Genomic DNA, 27,136 nt, shown 5'->3' with positions numbered 1-27,136 from the left:
CAGAAGCTTACGGGGAGGTGGGAGGTGGGAGTCTGCACCTCACCTGCCTCCTCCTTCCCTTCTCCTCCCGCCCAGCCTGTGTGCAGGACTCGTAGCTCCGCGGATGTGTCAGGACATACATGCTGGACTGGGTGTAGTTTAGTCTTGAGTAACAGAAGAAACAAAGAGAGTCTATGACTCAGAGCAGCACTCCTCCAGCCAGGCAGCTCCAGATGCACTTTCCCTTATTAGGACAGATCGGGAAACCTTTCCTCCTTCCGAGTGGTACCTAGCCTTGCAGTACCACCACGGACTTTAAGAACCATCTCTTAAAGAACTGCTTGGCAGAATGTAGCTCTAGCATTGCTCCTTTAAAAAAAAAAAAAAAGAAGCTGTAATTAAATTTGACTCCACCTACTGTGAGCAATGTGAATAGTCTAACATGAATCAGGCGCCATTAGCAGCAGATGACATACATCTTTTAAAAGGATAGCACCTGTTTAACTTCCTGTAAATAGTATGTTTTTATGACTGCAATCTGAATTTGTACATTGCCATCTCAGCTAACGAGGTGGGTTTGATCTGCATTACCTCAGTGGGCTACTAAAGGAAACCAGAAGGAAATGCAGCCTCACGCAGCCTTGTGCCTCCCCCAGGCCTTGCTTGGAGCTTCGGCGGGAGAACCTACAGCTGATTTTCTTCTATTTAAGTATTTTTGTTACATGATGTCAGAGCCGTGTGTCCTCAGCTGAAATGCAATCCTGCTGGAGGAATGTGTCACTGCAGTGAGTTCATACAAGAATTATGCAGGCGGATGAACTTTCACACCTCTTCTGCTGGAATGCCTACAATGCTGCTCCAGAAGCTAGGGTAGCCAAACGGTTACAAGACATTGTGTATTTTTACATGGTGTTGTTGACTATCAAAATGAAACTAAAAGAAGCATCAACCTTCTACCTACAACTAAGCAGACAGTCCACAGAGCATTTGTTATTTAAAAACATTGATTGTATTACAATTTAATTCCATATTCTTCTGATAAAGAGCAACAATTTTAAATTACCACTCCTGCCTCTTAAAACCAGCTTTTCAGATGGGTTTAAACCTAATTTCCAACCTAATCCCATGATTCAGAGTATGATCCTCATCTGCTGAAAACATGAGCTATCATGTAAAAAAAGATTTGTTCGTTTTACAAATGAAAGCCCAGAGTAATTTCTGGAGTTCGGTTAAGGCTCCTTTCTCGTTTGCAATCATTCCACACTGGTCTGAGTCTGCTGCTTTCATTTTACATGAATGTAAGCCGAAGTACGTTTTATATTCCTTGCTTAACTGTATCTTGCTCATCACTTAGACCAACCCCAACGTAATGCTTCAACTGTTTGTGAAATGAGAGTATTACTTCTTAATTGTACTATGAATACAAAGTGTCTCTAGCTGGAAATTAATACACAGTGTTCAAAGTGCTCTGCAAAACAAACTGTGTTTGGCTGCAAATTCAGCAGTAGCTGTTACTAAGAGGCTAATGAGTTTGCAGAACAAATTAAGATGTTCTAATTTTTCTGTAAGGCACCAGCAAATTTCTGTTGACTTCCGATTCCCAGGAACATGAGATTTAAAAAAAAAAAAAACCTAAGCCAAATTCTTTCCTCGATCCATATATGTGATATAACAATGAAATTAAAAGGAAGCAAGCGAATGGAAAAAGGCATATTTTGGTCTTGATGAGAAAGCAGCTGTCAAACTTCAGCTGCAATGGTGTACCAGAAGAAATATGTATGTTTAGAAGAGTATTTGAAACCGATTGCTGCTCTTACATTTCCAGCTCATAAAATCACAAGACTAAATTAGGCTTCTATAGTATTTTATTTCCCTCTTAAAATATAGCATTGAAGTCCTGCACACATAAATATCCCTACAGCTTCTTACACACTTTCTATCCATCATTAAAGTGCCCAACTGTGAACATTAAAAATAAAAACGTTACTGTTAGAGTGGCTACACTTATAGAAGGACTGGTATTCTGACAATGCAGGCCACTGATTTTACAAAAATCACCTGCAGAAGAATACACCCTAACCAACATGCATCAATATTAACCCTGAAGTCATTCCTTTTTTTGTTCCCCTCCTCCCCCCCAACTCAGCTGACCTAAAAGAGTAATTTACAGGGTTTATTTTTGAGACATGTCTTTTACATAGTGTAAGAATAAAGGATAAATGCATTTCTTTCTAACTCCCTCCTTCCCCCACAAAGTGTTTACTGTGTCCCAAGCTGCTATGTTGATTAAAAACCAGTTGAAAAGAGCTCTGGAAATGCATGCAACTTAAAATTCACTTAAACACACTTTAAGTTATAAAGTCTTGAGAGATTTTTTTAATTTCAGCAGGTGACTAGGGTTCGGTTGGATTATTAGGTGTGTTTGTCGTGGTGGCCAGATTGGTAAACACTTCTTCCTTTGTCTCGGGCGGATGCCTTTCCATTTCGGTTTGCTCTTTACCATCTTTATTACTGGTATCTCCCTTGCTCTTGACTACCACAGGTTCAATCTCCATGATTTCCTGTGGTGGCTTAGGCTCTGGCAAGGTAGGTTGAAGTCCATCAATTTGAACTGGTTCTGGGACATCTTCTGCTTTCTGTTCAAGTCTTTCCAAAATGTTCTGGACCTTCCTTACACCATCTCTCCTGGCCTGGCGCACATCCGCACGACCCTCGGGGTCCACTGAGTCTAGGGCTAGCAACTCTTTGGTCAAATACTCTTCAATCATCAAGTACTTTTTGTCAGTTTTCTTGCCTTCAAAGGAGTCGACTGCCTGCTCAAGCATTTGTACTTTCTCCAGAATTGCCTCCACTTTCAAAACACCAGGATGCTTTTGAGGTTCTCCTGTTTCCATTGTCTTCGGTGGTGCAGCTTCTTCAGGAGCAGGCCTTTCCTGGGGGAGAACAACCTTAGCTGGGCAGGGAACCTTTTTATCAGCTTTCTCTGCCACAACTGGAGGCTTCTGGGGTGGTACTTTAGAATCTGGTTCTTGGTGGGTGACCTGAATTGGGATATATGATGAAGGCACCTCGGGTTCGGGTGGTGGGACTGCCTTGGTTTCCATTTTGATTTCAGGTGGTGGAGATGGTCTTGGTAGCTCTTGAGGTGGGGCTTGCTGCTGAGAAACCTGGTGAGGAAGACAAAATTGTGTTGAAACAAAATAAACCATGTTGCCTACTCTGTTTAAAAAGTAACAAAATTGACAAAAAGCCAAAGATTAGTCAAAGATTTTTTTATTTTTATTTTATTTTTATTTTTTAGGAAAGATTCCTAACTGTGGGTACCTCATTTGAAATCTCCTAGAAAAACACCTGAATTGTCAGAAGATACCAGTACCTTTTCTTCTGAAATCCAGGCCAAACTGTTTCAAATTGGAATACCTGTAACAGCCACCAGGTGCTCTTAAGAAAAATAAAGGCCTCAGCACTTAAACATGGAAAATGCATTCATTATAGGTTGTTGCCAAGCATTAGGCAATGGTGCTCCCAAGCTCCTCTTCCCCGTTCCCTTAACTCTTAGAGTGGTCTTGGCTCCTATCACTTTGCAATGGCAGAGTAAGAACAAGGCGAGTGAAAAAGCTAGGAAATAAGAACGAGCAGAAGGAACAGAGAGAGGAAAGTTTCCCCTTGTCCTCTTTCTGTTACAATCTACAGCTTTGCCCGTCCAACCCTCAGCTGTGGCAAGTATAAGCAAGCCGTGAGCCTCCCCTTCTGCTCCATAAAGTGCAGTCCAAACTGTCGGGACTTAAACGGAGCCACGTGGCCTTTGAGCCCAACAGGAGTCTTGTTCCACACTCCTCTTGCTATCCTCAATTAGCAGTGAATTTTAGTTACTTTCCCTCAAGCCTGGTGATGAATTTAAACCAAATTTGAAATAACAACCCATTTTCAGTACTTCCAGAAAGGCAATTTCAGCATACTCCAAATGATTATTCTTCCCCGTTTGTTGCTGTATTTCAGTGTTCTTAAACACAAAAAGCCCTGTGCTGAAGAGTTCACACAGTTACTGTTTTTAAGCTATTACAGCGAGTACTAATACCAAAAACATTAAATTTTGACCCACCAACTCATTAAAATTAGCCCTACAAGCAGTTTTGTAAGATAGGGCATTACAGCAAAGTCCCAGCCTGACTGAAGTCAGGAGGATTTCTGCAGCTGACTTCAGCATCAACATTTCATCCTTAGTGTGTCAGCAACTAAGAGCTAGTATTTCTTGAAAAGCTGGCAGTACTTTGCTGGGTTTTAATCATCTTTTGGGCTACTCTCATCCCATTCCTGTTTAAGGTATTAATTTTTTTGCTAATGCTTGTTTTTGCTGATTTTATCTTTAGAGTATTGACAAAGTAACTTCTGCATGCAAATCTTATTACACCATAGCTACTAGAGACAATCCTTGGGATCATTACAGATGTAACAGTCAGTCATCAAATTAGAAATCTCTTAAAACTGATAGGAATTTTGAAATCTTATTGGAAAACTGGAATTCATGAGATGTGTGTTTTCCTTGATCTGCCACCCCCTTCATTATTCATGCACATATAAGGTTTTTTTGGAAAGGTAGTAGATCTCTCTCTCGTGGATTTAGATAGCTGAAGTAAAATACCTACATTTATATTTAAGCCAGATAAATAAATGGCCCACACTGACAGTGTTACTATTTACCTATTAAACATATAATTCAGTTAGGGAGCTTAAATTCTCAACCCTATAAATAAACTAACATTTTAACTTATGTGCTGCTAATGAAGTTTTTACTGTTTTGTCCTAACACCCAATTTTCAAAAATCCTAAACTAATTCCACTCCTGTCATTTTCCATGTGAAGTCTCTGAAGGGAGGAAATGAGAATTGTTGGGTGTTGTACACTCACTTGTCAAATTCCTAGCAAAAGGTAATTTTGTGTTGAAGAATTCTTGACGCTTGACAACTAGCATCAAGCATTATTCCAGAAAAGGAGATTTACAGCTTGTCCTTCTCAGAAAGTTATCTGTATTTACAATTTGAATCAAGATTTAGTCCTTCCCTCCTGTTATGGAGACTATTTACAAATAGAATATTCCTAAAATAGGAGATGTGTGTAGTTTGTCTCAAACAGTCTAATTTTTTTTGTTTGTTTGTTTTGAGTATGAAGTACTCTTGGTATACATTTGGGGAAAGCTGAACAGCCTACAGGAGTCCTGTAACGTCAGTTTCAACAAAATAAAACAACTAGCACTTAAAATCTAAATATCCGTTTTTATAACCTCTGAATTGAGTACCCCAAGCGTTATTACATGCAATACGGGATGCTAGATATCGGCACTTAGTGGCAGAACTAGGGAAGAGGAAGGGCAGTCATACTCACTGTGAAATTTATTAGTTCATTAGACAGGCGAAGGTTTGTTTGAGGTATTGAAATGCCAGGATAGCATACACACAGAGCCATCAAATACGAGCCTAGTCCTAAATTATTTAAAGAGTCATTACAAAAGGTAGGACTTGTCTGCTCTGAGGAAGTTAGAAAATTGTTCCAGGATATTTTTGTATGAGCAAGAGGATGCCTCATGCAGGGAGAATAAAAAGCTTCAAGACTAGATTTTGATGATCCTCTTTCTCCATAAGAAAATTACTCTGTATCTGATGCTCTCCTCAGTGGTTCTGAGACAGTAATGAGGTGTATTTACATAGTTGCCACAAATCTCATGGACCTGATTTGCTTTCGCAAACATAATGCGGTATCAATGACCTCAGAATAATTACACCAAATTATACTCTGACAAGAAGAAAAACAAATTGTGTTAGAAGTGATTTGCTTAACATATTTCAGTGATCAGGCTTCAGAATCCTGATAGGTTGAAAGGCAGCTTGCTGCCAACTTTATCTCAGGATCTCTGTGTGTTTAAGAAACAGAGAATGCTTTCTATGCCTTCATGTACCTGTTGGCATAAGCCAATTTTTCAGCTCGAGCCCAGTGTGGCTAACCGAGGTAAGTGGCAGGTGAGAACCTTCCCCACTCTACATACCTGGGGTCTGTCTACAACTGTCTGTACTCTGATGGGAGCTGGGGACTGTATCTGGGTGGTAACTCTGGCAGGAGAACTTTCACGGCTTGATGAACCTCTCTGAGACACTCTGAATGGAGACTGCGCTCGTGTTGTCTTAGGCTCCCTGTCATCTGGTTGAATTTTGTGAAACACTGGTTGGTGGGCTTGGTATTCACTCTGCTGGGCAGGGTAGTGTGTCTTCTGGGCCTGATGGTAGACTTGCGATGGTTGCCTTTGGATATTTTCGTGGATCACAGGAATTGAAATATAACCACGAGGAAGCTGATGGCTTCCTGCGTTGGATCTGCCAGACGACTGAGAGGAAACCGTTGGAGAATCAGGAGCTCCAGGAGACTGAGGCTGCCATGAAAACAAAATCCATTATTAAGTTTTAACCATTTTGGCTTGTAGTACTTTTCATTTCCAAAGCGAGAGGGAGATGGTCATGGAATCTGAACTAGTGTTTCCGGCATGCAAAGGATCCACTTCCTTGGTCTCTTTCTTTGCCTCGCTAAACAAACCACAGTTGTGAGAGAGCATCATTATAACAAGTAGAAACCTGAGCTACAGCATTCCCAGCCCTCGAATAAGCAGGGAGTGGATGCTCAGTCAGAATGTTTGCTGCTTTTACATGGCTGTTCCTGTCTAAACCTGTTAAATTTGAGGCAAACTGAAGTTAAGCAAACAAATTATACGCTGCAGACAAAAACAAACCACTAATAGAGGCACACAAAGTTTACACTTCTGATCCTGATCACGCTAACAGATTTATTTATTTTTTAAGCATGTGCTTTGCTAGCAGGCTTTGGCAATGCGCATGTGGCTAATGCTCCCTTTCTCCCCGCCGTAAGACCTTCCCCTTGGTACCAGCGATGATAGCTGTGCTAGCTTAGACCTGCTGCTAGCAGGAGCAAGCACTGGAGATGCTGCAGAATTCATCTGCTAGCGTGTTTCAGGTTATGGGTCTACAGAATCTGGGGAAAGGCAGTTCGTTTGCTCACAGCTCTCTCCCTCCTCCTGCTATGCCAGTCCATCACCTACTTTGCACCAACTCCAGCAGCTATCAGACTATTCTCTGACCACTTTAAGTCGTGAAGAATGAGGAAAAAAAGATTATTTCCTGACGTGTTTGTTACACGGCTCAGTGAAAGGCCAGGTAAGACTGGAGGTGGCACAGAGGAGAGCACAGGACAACGCAGCTGGAAGCGAGAAAAGGGCAGGCAAGGCAGGAGAGGATGGGGAACAAGACCTCTTTTGGTGCTGCCTACGATGCAGGAACCTTAAATAAATAAATGCTGCTTTTTATTGTTGTACGTATCACTGGCACGACTGGCAGCCTTATCGATGTGGGATTTAAGAACAAGGTCACAGGCTCTGCTCAGTTAGTGCCCATGCCACCTAAACTTTGTAACAGCGAGTTCTCTGCTCCTCAGCAGTTGTCTGAGCACACAAGGCACAGCAGACAGGTTGTTCCCGAAGTAATTCTGCTTGTAACACAAAGCACAGTCTCAGCTGTATGGTGTTGAGAGAAGGAAAAACTGAGCCTCTTGTCCTGGTACTGCATGGGCAAAGCGTCGATAGCTGAGACTGCTGGGGAAACTGCTAGCAGAATTTTAATTATGTTGTTCAGACTCAAAACAGGTTTTAGAGGAAAATCTGCCACTGCTGACATGCCGAATTGAGGATATGTTTTCAGATTGATAAAGGCTGAACTTTCTGCTCATCTTACTTTGAATAGAAGAAAAGCGAATATTTCAGTATGTTACATGAATCCCGATTCTGCTAATTAGAGAGAACAGGCAAACCAAAATCCTACCTTCTGAAATGCAAAGCAAGCAGGGTGACTCTTTTTAAAGGAGTTCGTGGTTTGAAAGCATTTTAACATACAACTGAAGGACAGAAGTATTTCACCATTCACTTTTAGAGCTGTATGTAAGTCTACACACTTAATAAAGCTGGAGCACTAAGCTGGAAAGCAGAACAGTGCAAATTCTGAAGCGGCCCTGACTGTTAGTTAACTGACACTTGTATTTGTGTCTCTCACTCAGTTCACCTCACAGTTCCTCACTGTGCAGAGCACAAGAGACTTGCCTGTGTTCCCAGTGCGGGGTAACCGGTATAAGCTGTAAAACAATCCTCATCTGCTGTAGGAGGACCTGCACCACTCAGAGGCCATTTACATACACTTGTTTCTGCAGAAATCACTTGAGAACAAAAGCTGGCGATGCCAGAAAAATGTTGAATCCTTATGCTGAAATGACTCTGCACTTTTGCATTTTAATACCCGGGAAGTATTGGGAAAATGTAATCCTGTGGCAGGTTTGGCTTTCTGAGGGATAAACTACCCGTGTGACATTCAGGTCATACATGCTGCAAAGACCTCTGCAAACACACCCTAGCAGTACTGACAAGTTACCTCAGGTCCGTGTGTGGCCGGAGCTTGGGCTGCTGCAGCTGCCGTTGTCTGTCCACATTGTTTATCTGCCTGAGAAGCCTCGGCCGGTCCCCTTGGAGGGGACTCGGGGCCGGCGTAGGCCCCCCTTAGCGGTGTCTGCGCCTGCGCCGCGGTGGGCACAGCCTCTGTCTTGAATCGCTGCGCGCCAGGCTGCTGAGCGGAGAAGCAGGGGTGCTGCTGCCTGCCGTCGATGCCCTCGTGGATGACCGGGATGGGGATGTAGCCAGCCCGGAGCTTGGGGTACACCACATGGCCTTCTCGTGCTGGCAGCTGCTTGGGACTATCGCGAGACGGACCGTTTGCCGACGACTGGCCATCCTGGAAGTTAAAAACATCACATAGCATTCACTGGTAGCTCAGCTCGATACATCACGTAAGATAAAGCAGCCCTAGAGGTCTGCCCTAAAAGCACAGCTCGGGACGAGAAGTTCGGTCTCTCTCGGGCCCATCCCAGCACTTTCTGCAGGTGCTGGCAGATCTGCAGGCATGACAGAAAGCTGAGCAGCCTGCTCAGCAATGGGTTGTTCTCCCCCACTCCTGGCAGCACCAGCTCAGGCTTTAGAAGCCCTGCCACCTTACAGCAGGTTTCTTCTTCACCATGCCCTGCCTGCATACAGCCACCAGCCCGGCCGCTTCAGTGGTGCCATGCTCATTTACGTAGGTGCTTGTGGGACACCAGAGCTGTTTCCTTATAGCATCTCTCCAAATCCACCCCGTGCTACAGATAAGACCGGAAAGAAACTTCCAAGGAAGCCTAATCTTATCAGAAGAGCAATATCTGTTGGTATGGCCTCATTCAGAGGACTACATTCACTTGCAGCTAAGAGAGGATCTACTTCAGTAATAAAGGAGAGGGGAAGGCGGGATAGCATAATAAGGAAGAAAATGCTGGAAAGCAACATAAAATAAGTCCCTGTGTTGCCCAAGTACGCTCGCTGGACAATGTCAAAGCCCTGGCAAGGGTGGAAGTGGTTTGTACCAAGATCCCTCACAAGTCCTCTAGTAAGTTCTTCCTGCTCCGGTCATTCTATTTTGAGGCCCCGCTAGGGCCAAGTTCCAGATGTATCTCTAAGTCAGATCATGTAACAAGCACCTCTGTCATTCAGAGGGTAATGTCATTATTCAGTAAGAGGAGAATTTAATAAGGGGACATATGGCGCAAGTGTTAGAAACCCTATTTTTAAAGAGGTGTTTAAACAGCAAAAATATTTCATTTATGCAGCTTCTGTACACATTAGTATACTGATTCATTAAGAACTACTTTAACAGTAGGATTTTGACTATTCCTCCTCTTTGACACTGTCCCTTTAAAAGGGATTTCTGACAAATTCTGTAAGCAGTGAAGAAGAGAATAAATGCCATTATTTACATAAGTCAATAAAATAAAGACAACAAGTACAGAAAGGAAGAAGTTTAAAGCCACAAGCACTCCCTTTGGTTGATTAAAACCCCTCCACGAGCAAAGGAAAAGCCCTGGAGAAGGCACGGAGGAGAGGCAGGCCTAGAAAGTTCGCCGGGAGAAGCGAGGCGGTTGGCGTTTCCAGCCCCAGCACGGGATGATCTCATGCCCAGCGCGGCACCGCGGCAGATGACTCATTTTCAGTTCACTCTGCCGGGAAGCTGCCTGCGCCCGCCGAGAGCCGACGGTCTGGGGGCCTCGGGACCCCGATGACTGATCGCCCGTTCTGCTGGACCGGCGAAGCCCCTAGCTGCTACAAAAAGGGGATGTGCTCACGCCGAGCACTGCCAGACCCCGCAGCAACACCCGCCCGTGCCCTAACAAGAGATGGGTTTGCGGCGTTTTGAGCTGCTCCGTTTGGAGACGAGCCCTTCGGTCTCCTCGAGCTGTGCTAAGCCATAAATCCCTGTCAAGGCTTCAGCACTCTCGGTGTATCACTGTCCCGGCCTCCACGAGACTCCTCCTAGGAGCCTGGCCCCCCCTTATCTCCGTTTCCAGCCCCTTCAGGCTGCCCTTGCTTTGAACCATCGCAGCAACCTGACGGGTCTGCCTCTGCAGCTCCAGAGCGGGTGAAAAAAAAAAAAGCAAGTGGCCTAAAACTGACGAAAAATCAGGTTGGACTGCTTTTTGAAACTGTTCAGTTTATGTCTGAAGCAAATTTTTTGGCAAGTTTCACTGCCCCCTCTTTAAGAGCCACAGCGTCAACTATACCCTTGTAATTCCTCATTTATTCTTACAGCAGAGCTGGTTCCAGGCTTTTCCTCCCCTGTATTTGAGGGGTTTTCTGTCACTTAGCAGTAGTCAGATGGGAGCAGTCCATAATTCGTGAACAAACACAGCTTTGCCCTGTCTCCCAGCACCGTAGCGCTGCGGCAGGCAGATCGGACAGGGGGAAGGCGCTCTCCTCACCGCTCCTCTCCCCGATCCACGCTGTTCTCCTCAGCACGTAATTAATGCTTAACTCCATAAACGGCTGCTGCTGTTAGCCAGTTCGTATCGCCACATTCTCCACATTCCTCCTCCTTTCCTGTTCCCTTTCTCCCCCTGGTTTCACACATCCATGAGCACACAGAACTGGCGTGTGGTGAAACGCCCTGCACGGGGAACAGCGCTGGGATGTGGGGACGGGGCTGACGAGGCCTTGGAGCAGGCGGCTGAGGGGGCTCCAAGAGAGTCAGGCTCACTCTTAATGACAAGCCAGCACAACGGCACAAGCACACAGCTCCCGATATGCCCACATATGCTTTCAGCCCCTCCAAAAAATAAGGAATAAAGTTGTTTTGTGCAGGAGAGCCACTTTCCAACCCTGACAAACAGGTTGGGGAAGAGCTCAGGAGAAACTCGGGTGTGTCTGGGCACAGCGTGAGGGAGCGGGACCAGGCCCTGGAGAACTCTCCTTGCAGCGCTGGGGACGAGGTGTTTGTGGATCCCCTCTGAATGCTTCAATTCCCAAATTTCACAGCACAGCCAGCTCAGAGCAAAAGCTTCCATTTTTGGTTTCTACTTGCCCTCTCACAAAGATGGCTTTTGCTTGCTAAGTTCACAAGCACATTATCTGAAACAGTCGAGGAGCAAAACCAAATACAAATCACCATAAAAGATATTACCGGTTGAAATCTATTTATTTTTGCTTTAGAAGTCTTAGTCCACCATCCTTCCTGGTGAAACACAACCAGGAAGAACACAACTTCTGTTACTGCATTAAGAAAATTCCTCTTCCCCTCACCCAAGGAAACAAGGAGTACTTTTTACAACGAAATGGAGTAATTATAAGCAACAGCGTATTGAGGAAGGTCCCCATAACCAGCAGAACCCTACAGTGATCACAAGACCCCACAGTGATCACAAGCTCTCTTCATATTTAAGAGACAGAATCCCCCAAAAAGGAGGGAGCACAGAATTGCCAAAAACTCCCCCAGGAAGCTCAGAAATTTTAACCAGCCCCAGCCTACGCCTCAGGTAGCTCAGAGAGCCCCAGAAACTCAGCTGCACCGCGCCATTGCGGGAGCTGCTCCACACAGGCCAAGGCATGGAGAAGATGAGCTCGGGAGCGATCCTACCTCTTGGGAAGGGGACAGGCGCTTCTGTCCTGAGGTCATCACCACAGCACGGGGAGGTGCAGCCAGCACGAGTTGTGCAACTGGAAAAAACGCTTCATACCCCCACATCCTACACTTGGCTTCCCATGGGAAGGGCACAGCCAGGAGCGACGCTAAAATCCTCAAACTCACTCACAGATTAAGCGAGCTCTGACACTGTGCCACTGGGGAAAAGCACAGGAGAGATAACCTTGCCACCAAGCTCCCTGCACAGCTGTACTGTCCATCCGGACGGACAGTGACCTAATGCCCGACGTGCTCCAAGGACTGACCAAATGTTATTACAGAATCACAGAAACCTGCAGCGTCCCTCTCTGCTTATGCTAGCAAACCGCCATGAAGTCATCCAGGTGGCTGTGCCAACGTCAGGAAGCTCGTCAATATTCTGCACACAAACCAGGTTACTTGAAAGGTTGTATCACGCTTGGAATCTCCCTTTTGAAACTGCTGGTAAAATACATTTTTAATTCCTCTTACACCAGAATGTCCTACAGAAAGAGAAGTTAAGTGATTTTGCTACCGTCACACAGTAGCATTTTTCTTAAACTGTACAGATATTATCTGCAGTACAGTAAATCCAGTTTTCCAAACCATATATACAGCATCTCCATACCTGATGGAGAGCAAAAGTACAAATATTTAAGTTATACTTGTTTCGTAAATATTATCCAGCAAAGGAGCACGAGTTTTACGAACATTACCAAGTGATAAAGTGTCTTTCTGTATGCAAGCAGGTCTCTTGACTTCAGTATGGTTCTGAACTTTTAAGCTGATGCTTTAAAGAGTATCAAGCAAATAAAAGTACCCTGGTTGCTCCAGTGACTGAGAAAATGCTGACAAATTCTGACTTGACAGCACACAGCCTGTGTGATTTTAAGCCCAGATCCTGTATTTTCAGAAAGCAAGGAGTAGTACTATCATGTTCCTTCGGAACAGAACAAGTAACTAAAGTAAGTGACTGAAATACAACAACCAAGTTTCCTCTCATTAGTACTTCTTGGGGAATTACCCACGTGGCACGGTGGAGAGCGATTTGCTCTCGGCGCTGACCTGTAACTTCCCGCTGCTGTTTCAGGCACCAAACGCTTTTGCATTCTCATTCTTTTACTCACAATTTGTGCTCAAATAAATACACTGAGCACACAGGCATTTCAGCAAGATATCATTAGCTAATGACTGAAGGAAACCATGAATAAGCTTAGCCTCATGAGCTGTCTCAGTAGACCTTCGTGTCAGTCACATCATGAAACTTATTTATACACTGAGCTGCTTTTGATGTTTTATTTGCTGAATGCTGCCTTTTATTTCACAACATACACCTGTGTAGGCAAATAGGCCTTTTGTTCTCTCTTGTAATTATCGTGTTGTATTACACAGGTAGTACATTAATGCATGATCTAACTGATGGGACACAATGTCATCATTAGAAGCAAACAATTACTAGCAAAAATCGAAGGAGAAATCTAAACCTAAGCTTTTCGGAGCCGACAGCCTTACTGGAGCAAACCTGTTGGCCATCTTTGAGCGAGATCTATCTTGTTTCAGGAACTGCAACTGCTCTTTTTTGATCACAAAGATGACTCTTCCTCAGGCTGCAATGCCATCTTGGTGTGGCAGGAAGATGTTTCACCTTCATGCCTGCGAGTGGAAGCTGGCCCACGCACAGGGGCCAACCCAAACACGTCCCGAGATGGCAGGAGCACTGAGCTCTCGGACAACTGGTGTCACCCATCCTGACGGCTTCCATGCACAGGTTTGAGGGAAAGCCCTCTGAAGGGCCAGCAGACAAGTCCTTGTCCAGGCCCACATGCATGACGTTGCCTGTTTCCCAATTTCTGCTCACTGCCTGCTTACCTAAGGAGCAGGTGGCCAAGCTATCGCTTTCCTGCTGTCAGCTGTGAGCCAGAGTTCGGAACACAGAAGGAAGGATAAGCCTCAAGAAGCAGCAAAACAGTGCCCCCATAAAAAAAAGAGTAAGTTGTTAGCTGAAAAGTCAGCCGTGAGTTCCATAGGTTATATAGTGAGGGTCTACATTTTCATCTGGATGTCATGTGGCACCCAGCAGTTTTCAGGCTTCACTTCCTTGAGCAGCAATTTTCCAACACTATAAAAGCACTTGCTGCGCTGCACCCTATTTATCAAATAAGGCTTTGCCATCAGCCATAAAAATATGTTTCTGTGCTACCTGACCTACTGGGTGATGTCAGCAGGTTGCTTCACCACCCTGCGTCTCATTTTCCTGCTTCTAAAACCAAGGAGATAAAAAGGTTTAAAACAGCTTCTGCAAAATATTTGAAGATACATTTTTCATCTGTAATTAAGTAGCGTAATTTGTGAACAAGCCGTTTCTTCTGTTAAAGATTTCTACTTAGCTTGGCACAATGAGAGGCATATCTGCCACAGAAAGAGGTGGAGACAGCGCTTACCTAGAGAGTGATCCTGTCTGTATACCCCAGAGCATATTGGATTGTTATCTGCCTTATCATGGTTCAAGTGCGAACAATTCTATTTTTGCCATGTGGTTATGGAAAAGTCATGCCTGTGTATACGTTATAGGTGTTAAAAACGATTCCTAGCTAAGAAAGCTGGCACAAGAACTCTTCCTTTCTCCTTCAGATAAAAGGCATGCCGTGTTGGGACTCAAGCAGAACCGAGAATTAAGGTCTTTCCTACTTTTCCTCTTGCATGGTAGCCCAAACACTGCCACGTTATTTCTAGTTTAATTTCAGTTCCTTTTCCTTATTTCTGATCTGACCTACCCCTCATTTTCATTTAATTGTTATCTCCATAAGTTATTTCCCTGTTTACCATGTTCTATCAAGTCAGGTTTAAAATAGGTACATAAAGCAGCTTCAGGGAGCCTGGACAAAGCCAGCACACAACCCTCCAGAAGTCTCCTACTGGTAATTATCCAAGTTCTCTATATCGTACATTTTATATATACATTTCTAACCTGGTAACTAATTTATTAAGGAAGGGGTGAACTGTAAACCTGACTGTAACAGAGTGCGTATCAGCATAAGTAATATACAAAAAAAAAAAAAGACACTGCAGGTAAAACGGAGTTAAAACATTATTTTTTCTGACATTCCTTTCCACTGATGTGAACCACTGCAAAAGATGCAGAGGTTCAGAGAGGCTCTACTGAAATTTCAATGCAATTTCTAATTTGGTCTACCAAGAATTTTTTAGTCAAGTTGAACATGAGAAGTCAGCACTCAAAAATAAGTTCACTGCTAAAGAGATGGGAATCGAGTGACTTAAGACTTATTTGGGGAAGCAGAGAAAAGAGATGCAACAGTCATGAATTAACAGCAAGGGTAAGGACAGGAACTGAGCCACAGCGAGCTGTTCCATGAACACTACAGCATCCATCAGTAATAGATTAAGATGCCTTTCCCCCGCTTTGTTTAGGTCGATGCGCCACTTGCAGCCAATAAATATACCGCTTTTATGACTGTTCCCAGACATAAAGGCTCTTCCAGCCAGCCAGGCTCAAACCTACGGCGTTAGCGAGCTATCGATCACCATCAGTGCCTTCAGTGAAGCTCAGCACAGTCAATTCCTTTGGTCTATTTTTAGTCACAGCATTTCCCATTGGGTTTACTGCATGTGGGAACACCATACGGAACGGGCATCAATACATATTTATACAAGCCTTGCTATGTTTTCTTCTTAAAACATAGTCTCCTTTGATCAACACTTTGGGGAACACCAGGTAAACAATTTAACATGAGACAGCCTCAAGGAAAGTATGCTGCTGTAGGTCAGTGTAAGTTAGCACAGGAAAAACAGACAAACATACAAAAATCAATAATCCTAGCAAATAAGTTATAGGAGAAACAGTGACGCTGCTAGTAAAAGAAATAAGCATATACACGCACTTCGTGATATTGATTGTACCTTTAAGATGACTTGCTATTAACTAATTAGACACTTGAAAGAAAATCATTAGTCTACCAAGAAGTTTGGATAGTAAATGTTTTGCAGTCATCTGCAAAGTCATGGCTTATTTCTCACTGGAGTACAGTAAGAGATTTTCTATTCTTTCTCAGTAAGGCCTCCCTAGTCCAGCCTGATACTGCAGTGATTTCATACAAATAGCTGGGATAAATGTGCACAAGAAGGACATACAACCTTTGTGTGGGTAAATAAGAGGCCAAACTGGACAAGAAAAATGAAAGAAAGCCACCTGAATCTCAATGATGTATGAAAGCTACATACTTAAATGTAAAGTTAAGATCCAGCTCCATTTAAAATGGCTCTGTCATGGGTTAAAATTCTAAGAGAGCCATTTCTTGTTTTACCCGATTATTTATCTGGTACAGTTACTGCAGTCAGCATAGTTACACACGTTAAACCTAGAGTAAGTAAGGAGACCAAGATCAATGATTTGTTGAAGATAGCACTGTTATTAATGCTGCCTCCGCTGGATCACTCAGCTAAAAAAAGCTCAGTTAGCTTTAGACCCGTGCTCCATTCATTGCCCACCTGCAGGGTGACAGCTCATTTCTGTACCTAGGTCTCCTTAAAAAGGGAATGACTATTCAGCAGAGAGAGCAAGGAGAAACAGGTTGTAAAGGTTTAAGGACCATCATAAAGGGGATCAAAACCACACTTGTTTCACTAATGAAATCAATGCATCAGAGTCAGTACCAGTTTTGTCTCTGCACCATCATCCTTGAAAAGACACGGTCTGACACATCAAGTCAGCTTTTGCAATTCTCTGATCACTTTTAAACCCCTTAAATTCTCATTTAAAGTAGACTAAGAATTAGGAAACTGAGAAGGATAGTAATACTTTGTGCCTACATCTGTAATTTTATCCTTGTTCAGGTAAAAAAAGAATCAAATGCTTTTAAAAACCACCACTGGATGGGAAATTCAGAGTCACTGGCTAATCTGTCTTCTTTGGCACCGTTCAGCTAAGAAAATATTATTTAGGAAGAGAAGTACTTCCTGTGGGTCTGATTCTGAGACTCTTTTGCTTAGTATCCCTACTCATGAAATAAACTGGTACTGCGAGGAACGAAAGATTTCAGAGGCCATTCATTAATTCAAGCAGACGCTCTTAACTCTAGGCTGTAACAAACGGCCTTACCACACCACCATTACCCACTACTTCTATCACCACAAGTTGCAACAATTTTCTATTACCACCTCTGGAAGCATTTCCCTCCCTCTGAACAGTCCCAAAGCATACAAGTTTCTGCTTATAGTGAGCAATAATAGATTTTGCTGTTTGGAAAAAAAAATGTATTCCACAAAACCAGTTCAAAAGCAGGTGCAACTTTCTCTGTAACAACCCTTGGAGGTTGGCAGGAGAGGAGGCGCTTTTCATTACCACAGATTTTGCAGCAGATAGGGCTGAAAATTTGTTTTGTTTCAGGCACCCACTCAAAAAGAGCACTGATCCATTAGAGCACTTCAAATCCTGTTTTCATACAATTATCAAATGCAGCTTAAAAGTGACTTTTCTCCTAAATGGGTTAGTTTCAAGTGGTATTTCCATAACAAAAGCCTTTGAGTAAATAGCGTGCTTTTCTGCTCAAGTATGCTTTATGGTTATGAAAAACATGCTATTTATTATTTTTATTGCCGTAACAGCCAGTGTTAGTAGGTACCTCATTACACCACGAAGACAGCAGCTCCAAAAAGGAGTTAAAGCACTTTTCCTTATGCCAGTCTCACTACTCACATTATCAAGTTAAGTTTTTCTAAGATTTTTGCATTATTACTAGAATTATGTAGTTCATAATTCAGATGAAAATGGGATAAGGGATATGTTTCGTCAATTACGACTCAATTCCTCAATTTCAAAGAGCACTTTGTGAATGCAGCTGCACCAAGTTACCTGGCTTTAGCTGCAGGATGCTAGAAAACCACAGCCCCTTCATTTCTTTTAAGTCTGCACTCATAAAATGGGCAATTAGTGTTTTAACAAATATTACGTTCTTTTATTTCTTTAGTGCTTTGATCCTCGTGTTTTATACATGGCTACAGGGGAAAAAAAAATCAAGTTGTAATAGTTATGTTGAAGACACGTTTTGAAGTTACCGGGTGTCTTCCAAAGGCTGTATGTGAGATGTTTGACACACAATACGTTTTGGGGGGAGGCTTATTTTTAAAATGGCAGCCCAGGCAGCGCTTCTCCCCCCACACCAAGCAGCCTCAAGGTTCTCCTCGCCCAAAACACCGAAGCAAGGGCCGCTGTCAGCGTTAGCCTGGCCACGAGCCGTGTCACGATGATCAAAGCCCTTTGCTGCTGGGCTGCAGGCTGCCAGCTCCTCGGGCTCCACACGCGCCACGTCCAGGCGGCGGCTGGCTCCTTCCAGCGGGCCCGGAGCCGCGGCTGGCAGCTGAGGGAGGCGGCTGCGGGCTCCTGGCCAGACGGGGCTCCACACAGCCCTCGGCCAGCACCGCGGTCCCGGGGGAGCGATCCTCCTGGGCACGGCAGGGCCTCGTCCTGACAGCGGTGACGGGCGACATTTTAGGTGGTGAGGACGGCCGAAGGGTGCTGGGCTGCGGTGCTTCGCCACCGCCCGTGTTGTGGGGCGGCGGGAGCTAAGGCGAGGCTGCCAAGTCGGGCGCACTCGGGGCGAAAGCGACGTTACTCGCGGAGAAATGCGAGAGAACCCCACGGGAATTGGTTTTCCACCAGGCTGGCAACTTCTCCTCCGGCTCAAGTTTCCAGCACTTTCTGTCTAGTCATCGCATTAGGAAGGCGCTAGCGCAGGTCAAGCGGCTGTTAACTTCCGAAAACTCGGAGTTTGGCTTGAAAAAGCCGTGTCCGAGGGCCCTGGTGGATCCCAGCCCCGCTCCCCTCAGCCATGGACATATTTGGACTAGGATGGGATTTTCCCCAAGCACACTCGCAGACAAAACTGAACCAGAGAGTGAAGTGACTGGGACGATTTATAACCAGACCAAAAGAAAAAAGAAAAAAAAAAAAGGAATAAAAATCTTGACGAGCCCAGATCGGGTTGCTCTGAAACGCTCTTCGCCGCTCGGGCTTTATTCGCAGCCAAAAAAAAAAAACAAAAAAAAAAACAACCAACCAACAAATGCTGGGCGGACTTGACCAACTTTAAATAAACATTACAGGGCCGAGGTATCGGGTGATTTAATGCACAAAAAAGGGCCTGCAGTGCGTCAGAGACAAAAGGCAGCTCCTGGCCTCACCGCACCGCCCTGCGCTCGGCGGGGACCCCCCGGCCCGGCCCCGACCCGCGCCCCCCGCCCCAGCCCCGCCGCCCCCCGCCCTACCTTGGCCGCCTCCCCCCGGCGGCGGGGGTCGTTCCAGGTGGTGGTGCGGCTGTTGTGGTCCACGAAGAAAGGCCAGCCGGTCTGGGGGTCCACCTTGATCTCCCAGCCGGGGGGCAGCGGGTCGGAGCCGCCCTCGGTTTGGAGCAGCGGGGAGTGAGCGGCGGCGCTCATGGTGCGGCCGGGCCATGCGCCGAGTGCCGGGCGGGGAGCGCGGCCCCGCCGCTTTATCCGCCGCGGGGCGGGGGGCGGGCGGGGGAACGGGGCTGGAAGTGTCTGGAAATCGCCGCCGGCCGGCGGAGGAGGGGAAAGGGGAGGGGACGGAGACGACGACGACGACGAAGAGGAGGAGGAGGAGGAGGAGGGGGAGGAGGAGGGAGGTGGCCGAGCTGCCCGGCTGGAAACTTCTGGTGGCCTCCAGCACGGCGCGCCGGCGGCTGGGAGTGCCCCGGCACCGCGGGGCGAGCGCTGAGGGGCAGCCCCCCGTGCCCGGTGGGTGAAGGGTTTGGGTGACAAAAGGAAGAAATAAGGTCTGCTGCGGGTCAGGGAGAGCACAGGCGTTGCTCTTCAGGATCGGCTGTTTTATCGTCCTGGTGAGTCGCGGCCTGCAGCTCGCTTTCGGCACAGGAGCCGTCGCAGGTGCCTCTTGGAGGTTGCTTGAAGCAGAGCGAAGAGTGACCGCCGTGTCCCTCAAGCGCAGGCATTACCTGCTGCAAAGCTTCAAGGAATTGGAGGCACGCATTCCTCTGAGATAGATGCTCATTACCAAAGTATCTCTTGCTTTGGAAAATGCCGCCTGAGCGCACCCCTGGGGCAGCCAGGACCTCGTCCTGCTTGGGGCAGGACCACAGATCTCTTGATACGCCTTGACGCTGATACTCCCGCGTGCCCTGACACTGAGTGTTGTTTATCACGCCGCCAGACCCAGCCCTTGCTCAACCCTCATCCATCATTCCCCCAGCCCGTCATCCTGCACACTCCCCTGGATCCACACAGCGGGCCGTCAGGGACTGCTTTTTCTATCATTGCTGTGTGCCTTTGACTCAGAAGTATCATAAACAGATCGTGTTTTTCAGTCTTCACTTTCAGATGCCAGCATTATCATCATCATTAGTGACTTACCCGTTTCCTGTGGGTACCTGGCTTGGTACCTAGCACATCTTGCAGCCAGTCCAGGAGTGTGGTGCCAAGCCCTCGACATGCCTGCTACCTGTCCTGTGCTCTCAGTGCCGTAAGATCTCCACTCAGCCTCACCAATGTCAGCATTTGTCTCAGAACACTTCATATCAGAGATCTGCCCCGCTTCCGATCTGTAGAAATCTGCAGAGAAATTTCACTGTCTCATAACAGAAAGAGGCACGCTCTGACCATATGTTCTCTGTAGCATTTGGGAGTCCTCACCAAGTCAACAGAAGCAGCTGATTCAGGCGTGGGGGACACAGATGTTAAAAGGTCTTGCAGGAGAATGATTCGTGTAAGCTGAGGAAGCTGATGGGTTTTGTATCTGATAGAGTGTAAATAGAGAAGTCAATGGGTTTCTTTGTTTTGCTGCAGCTGATTGCTAACCATACACTTAGAGTTAATAATAAAGGTCAGCAAGTAGGTGGAAATAAAAGGAAAATGCTAAGGAGTATCTAAGAGGCATAAGATATATGTTTTTGTGTGTACCTTGCAGAGATGAGGATGTTTCACAGAAATTAGCATGGGCTGATAGGTCAGGATCCTCCTGAGCTTCTGCAGGAGCAAAACCCACGGGTGGACAAGCGTCCAGCTGGAGAGGGATGAGTGTGGACTGAGAAGGGAAAGCCTCTGAGTGACTGATGTTAGTTGGCTAGATCTCATACTCTCCCTGTTAATTAAATTCTTGTCCGTGACAGGTAGATTTTAGCTAAAAAAGCTTTAACTTTAAAGCTAAAGCTGCAAGGACTCCCAGGTAGGTGGTATATTTCAGGGCAGAATAATTTATGGAGATGTAAGGAGTACTACTCAGCAAAAAATCCTGGGTTCAGGAAAATTTCTTTTTAAGATATGTAAATTTATGTAGTCTCTGGCTAATTTCAGATGAGACTTCAGGCTGAGGATCTATAATATATTCCATTTCAGAAGGGACAACAATCAAGAAGCATTGCCTATTTTCTGCAGAGACCGCTGTCTTCTTCATATAGGTGCCAACACAGCACTCCTGACGTCTCCAGGTGCATACCTGCTTTGCATACCCAGGGGTACCAGTCTCAGCTTTTGCTTCGGGGTTTGCTCCAAAATAACAAGAAACCATGTAATCAGAGTTGCCCGGAGTTAATATACTTTACAGGGTCTTCACAAATCTTGAAAATGGGCTCATTTTAGACCAAATAGAAAATGATTAGACTCGTGCAGAATTGGATTTCTAAGGAGGAATCCATGACCCCAAAGCCAAGCCAAGCCATTCCGTCCTCAAGCCATCCCTTGCATCATTTCTCAGTTTGGACCTTACTTATAACAATGGAGAGAATTTGCCTCAGCTTCTGCGTTGGCCTGTGGCTGCCTGAGCCTTCAGGTGCAGCTCCCTTCCAGACACCTCTGGCCAGCACAGCAGCTGGGCAGGGTACAGGCCAACCTGGGGAAATTCTACCCCACAGGCCATCACACCGCTGTCGGTGGATGGTCTGCAGAGGTGATCTTGACTCGAGGACACTGTCGACAGATGTGTCCGAGGTGGTCTGGCGTGCTTGTGTGGACTGCCCCTGGCTGCAGAGCCCCCTCCTCGATGCGCCATGCCGCTGGCTGGGGTTGTTGAAGCAGCAGCGTGGTAGCGAAGCAATGGTTACTCACTGTATAAACAAGCAGCTATCTCTGGTGTATCAGGAAATAACATGTCTTGTGGTAAGCTCTAAATTGGCTTTCCAATTTATCTTCTGAGTACCTGTGACACTTCAGCAGATCACCTGAACAGAAAGGCACTTAATCAGGTTTATGAGCTGGAATGTTTGTTCTGGATCAGGTATTCCAGAAAGCTGTTGCTGATGAAGCTGTGGGTGGGCAGTGGGTAGGCAATGCATATGGCACGTGCCTCGTGCTGTATTTCTGAGCAGGAGTCAGTCCAAGTTCTCTGCTGGAGTCATCTCAGACTGATTCATAAGAAAGCTCTGTCAATAAATGCAGCGGGCACATGAAGTCTCTCAATATTCCAAATTGAAACATCTTATGATGAATCTACCACTATGACTTCCACAGCCTGGTGTTTCATCCAAATCCAGAGTCTCAGCAGCGAACACCCCAGAAGTTCACTGTCTGAACGCACTGCTCCAGGTGCACAGAATACTGCAGACAAAAGCAAAAAGATCTCAAGCAAGGATTCTCTGCTTAGGAGATGGAGGTGTTTGGCTTCCTGGTTTGTTCAGAATGATGATTTTTTTTTCATCTACAGCACACACACACACACACAAAAAGAGCCACTAATACAATTGGGCACCATGTTTCAGAAAATTAAAAATGCAAAGCTTTTAAAAAAAGCACTGTGTATCCATCCACGGTCTGAGCTCGTGCTGACTGCTCTGTTGGTGCAGACATTGTATGGTACATACAGCTCGGTCACGTCATCTGCTCACTGGAGTTACAGTAATAACATGGGAATTATTTGATATATAAATATAATTCCTGTGGACTTTAATAGAAAGCACAAAGCATTAATAAGGAAGTAGACGGCTCAGTGTACTGGCTAAATGGAGAAAAGCTTTTAAAACCTCCATGTTGAAATCACAGTGCAAGTCTGGGCATTCACAAAGCCCATACTCAGATTTCTAAATTTCAGGTTTTTTTAAACCTGAAAAAGACTCCAGAAGCTAGTTCCAGTACTTTTTTTTTTTCCCTTTTTATTTCCATGGGGAATGCAACCCTGCCTTAAGTCAGGGAATGAATCTGTGAACACACCAAAACCAGCTTTAATGTCTGTGATCTGTACGCAGAGAAAAGCAAAATTCACTGCAGAACATAGGCAGCAGAAAACAACTTGGGTTTTTAGAACTCCTAATTTTCCTAATATGTTATGCATGGCATGAGTAAGCTAAATTATTTACAAAACGGGCATTTTTGGTTGAACATTTGCTGTTTTTCCTGAGGCAGTTAGGCAGAACTCTAAGTAGAGAGCTCTTTGGTGTAAGACTTACCTGGATCCGTCGAGGGAGCAGGACAACCTTGCCTTAACTCGTCAGAAATCAGGCGAATGAATCAGAGTCCATTACAGCCTCTCCCTTGCTCTCTTTTTTTAAATTGCTGCAGTGGTCATCATCCATTAGTATTTAGAGGCCTCCCCCTAGTGGATGAAGTGCTGCTCTGTGCTCGAGGCTGCAGTGACCTAAATGCCTAGACATCTCTGCCACTTTTTCAAGGTTTACTAGCAAATCAAAAAAATAGGAGAGAGAGAGAGAGAGAGAGAGAGAGAGAGAAGTGTTGCCAGAACTGAGTGTGCCCAGCAGCAGGCACCGTGCAGTCAATGAGAGAAACAGCTGAAAACGGAGCTTGAAACCCGTCTTTCATGAGTAAAACGATCCTTTGAAGGGCAGTAGCGGGGTATGCCACATGGAGAGACAGAAGTTTTTGTCCATTTTCTGTGGGTACTGCAGGTGATTTAATAGTGTCAGGGAATCGTGGAATCGTTCGGGTTGGAAAAGACCTCTGAGATCACCCAGCCCAGCCTCGGAGCAACCTCATAGCGGTGCTCTGTCCGTCATCACTCCTCCGAAATGCTTTTATCCCCTTGGACTGGAGGAGGTGCGCAGCCGACAGCATCTCTGTCCCTGGCAGGCAGGGAGGGATGCAGGAGCTCGTGTCCGGCTCCCAGCTCCTCCTGGCTCTCCTGCTGGCAGCACCGTCCGCCGGGGAGCCCGCGGCAGCTCCCGACGGGCAGAGCAGGAGCAGCTGGAGAAGCGCGAGCATTTTTTAGCCATACAAAGAGCTCCCTGGGCCGGCTCCAGGAACGCGATCCCCCCAGCTTGTAGGAGGTTAGCTGGCTGCTCGAGGCCAGCTCGCTGATAAGAGCAGATGTGAGGAAAGGGCTGGAAGGTGCCCCGCTGCGGGGAGCTGCCTCAGGCTGCGCCCTGGCTCCAGGCCCCAGCAGGGCCGCGCTGCCCCAGCGCACCCACGCAGCGCCCGTCGGGGACCGGCCGCCGTCCCTCCTGTCGGCAGGGTGGGCAGCTGTGAGACGGAGAGTTTCTGGGCAGCGTTAGTAGTTTCAGCAGCTCTCTGATGAGTGTTGACGTGGGCGTAGTTCCACAAGGCTGCAGAAAGGGAGTAGGTAAAACTAAACCTCCTAGGTGGCACAGAACGCGTGTTTAATGGATAACTTCAGCTTTATGCTGAGCTGCGAACTAGCCAAGGAGCCTGGACAGATCTCCACTTGCACAATAACCTTCAGAAGATGAAAAATAAACCAACACCAAGAGACTGATACAAAACCACACTTTATAAAACCATAATTGTAGGTATACTCATGAAAAACTGAGTATTGTCAAGGTCAATTTTAATAGAGACTTAAGCACTAAGGAAGTCAAAGTAGAAAATCTTGGTCTATGTGCTCCTGGAAAAAAAGAAAGAAGAAAAGGAAAAGGAAAAGGAAAAGGAAAAGGAAAAGGAAAAGGAAAAGGAAAAGGAAAAGGAAAAGGAAAAGGAAAAGGAAAAGGAAAAGGAAAAGGAAAAGGAAAAGGAAAAGGAAAAGGAAAAAGGAAAAGGAAAAAGGAAAAAGAAGAAAAAAAGGTAAAGAGGGAAAATGAAAAAGAAAAAAAAAAAAAGGAAAAATAAAAAGGGGAAAAAAGAAAAAGGGGAAAAAGGAAAAAGAAAAAGGAAAGAAAAAAAGGACATTCAGAGCAGGCATTTACAAGTCTCCTGATCAGAGGAGTGAATCCTACTCATTATGATCATTTTCTAATTATAATCTAATTTCCTTGCTGATGGAATATATGATGATAGAGTAGGCCAGGTAAACACCCCACCTCTAGCAGCCGCTCTGACTCATGTTCACATGTGGATTTGGCAGGCTGGCTGAAGCGATTGCTGCTTCTATCTGTTAACTTTGTCTTCTGCAGCCCCTGCAACAGGGACACAGAAGGAAACATCTCCATTACGCTGCAGCCCACAGCCTGCAGATGGACGATTTTCCCTTTTAAATTCGAACAGAGGACGATAATCTGTAGCTCTTGATCAGACGTATCTTCTTGAGCCATGCTGCTGAAGGATCAATAATGCCTGATAAGGCAGCGGGGTAACCTGGGACTTCTGCTCAGCTGGCTGAGGCAGAACCGCGTCTCCAGGGTTTCAGAGGAAGACTGAAACCTGGATAATGCCTAAAACCTGTTCAATGCAGTGCTAGGGGAATATTTCTTTCCAAACTTAATCCATTTGCTGAAATACAAGATGATGCTGTGCTTATACTTGACATATACTTTAGAGTTTGCGTAACTGCTGTTAATTCTAAGCGGTGGTAACAGTCTATTTCCCCGCTAAATTCTTGACTGTAGTAGATCTTGACTGTGAAAAGATCATTTCCAATCTTTAGCTGTTTTTAACCAGAACAAGACTTTTTACCTTTCCCATTGTTTATATTTCTAAATAGTCCAGAGCACTGGAGAACTAGATTTTTGTCTCTTAAGTGCATATTACACATTTTCTCATCTCCTTCTGTATTCTCATATTTTATTTCATTTTTGGCAGGTCATCTCTTCTGTGTGCTTTAGTGGTTTAAATATCAAGTCTACTAAACAAATTACAGACTGTGCAAAGCAGAAGGGCAGTGGATCTGATTTCCAGAGGCACGGAAAGATCCTTGCTACGCCTCAGGACAGCAAGGCCCTCCTTTTGTTCCCCAGTGCTAGATTGTGGCTGGGCAATCAGCTGCAATAGATCACTTCGGCAGCTTCTTCAGCAGCTCCACAGCTGCCAAAAGAGCTGGCTTTGGCAAGGCAAGGGTGCCAGAGGCTTGGGACAAGTCAGCTGCCCAGGTCTCGTCTTCCATCCCACAAAACCTGTTGAGATTTCTTAACTGTCAGTGATCTTCATCAAAAATCTTTATTTTTTTTTTTCTTCTGTGCCTATAAAAACTGGAGTATCATCCTGGAATAACCCCGTGCTTAGGGCTCTTGGCTCTTGGTTCAGGTCTCTTGGTTCAAGTCTCTTGGCTCTTACCCAACTCAGAGATTTAACCACTATCTCTTACAGCCCAGTAAGAGATCACTTCCATACCACGAGGTCACTGCATGTGCATTTTCTGTGTCTCCCCTCTTGTCTGAGAACTTTCCTATCACGCAGTGTGGCATTTTTGCCCAGTGAAGATGTCAGCAGCAGCATGGGAGAGGAAAAGAGACTAGAAATGACCAGCTAATCCTTGTCATGGTGAAACCAGGCACAGCTGTATTTTTAATGTTAGTGGTGTTTGTGAGGGTTATCTCCTGTAAGTGTGCTCCGTGTGTATATTTCATGAGTTTACTTCTGAGACATTAAAACACGTTGATGAAAATATAGTTTCCATCCCAAATAAGGTATAAATTAAAGGTAAAATAAATATAAGTCCATCCTAAATAAGGTATAATTTTTTTCTTTTGAAAATTATTTATTAAGCCTTTACCCTCCACTTTAATCGATGGGAGCAGAAAGTTCTGGGACTGAAGTTCTCCATATCTTACTGTGCTTTTTAGCTCTACATCTTCACTGGGAGCGATGCCAACTCTAAACACCCAGGAAGAACTTGCAAGAAAGGGAGCTGAGTGCACAGAGATGGCAGTAATGCCCAGCGGGCAGCAAGACCTGGTACTACAAGGTGCTGGGCATTTTAGATCCCAGAAAAGCCATAA

General features: G+C 45.4%; 1 protein-coding gene across 2 annotated transcripts; it reads right to left on the bottom strand.

Moving 5' to 3' along the window:
- Positions 1 to 1,826: 1,826 nt before the first annotated feature.
- BAG3 (BAG cochaperone 3) lies at positions 1,827 to 19,607 on the bottom strand. Of its 2 annotated transcripts, XM_040564522.1 has the most exons (4): positions 19,320 to 19,607; positions 8,457 to 8,813; positions 6,020 to 6,400; positions 1,827 to 3,146 (listed from the first exon to the last, which is right to left on the bottom strand). In XM_040564522.1, exons 1-4 carry the CDS (start codon positions 19,488 to 19,490, stop codon positions 2,373 to 2,375), a joined length of 1,683 nt encoding a protein of 560 aa, XP_040420456.1. In that variant the 5' UTR covers positions 19,491 to 19,607; the 3' UTR covers positions 1,827 to 2,372. The 2 variants fall into 2 exon arrangements, with proteins under 2 accessions (XP_040420456.1, XP_040420457.1); XM_040564523.1 differs by lacking the exon at positions 6,020 to 6,400 and having other exon boundaries at positions 19,320 to 19,591.
- Positions 19,608 to 27,136: the final 7,529 nt, after the last annotated feature.

The sequence above is a fragment of the Cygnus olor genome, chromosome 7 (assembly GCF_009769625.2).
Source record: "Cygnus olor isolate bCygOlo1 chromosome 7, bCygOlo1.pri.v2, whole genome shotgun sequence".
Classification (NCBI taxonomy): Eukaryota; Metazoa; Chordata; class Aves; order Anseriformes; family Anatidae; genus Cygnus; species Cygnus olor.
This window is presented reverse-complemented; position numbering and strand designations above follow the sequence as displayed.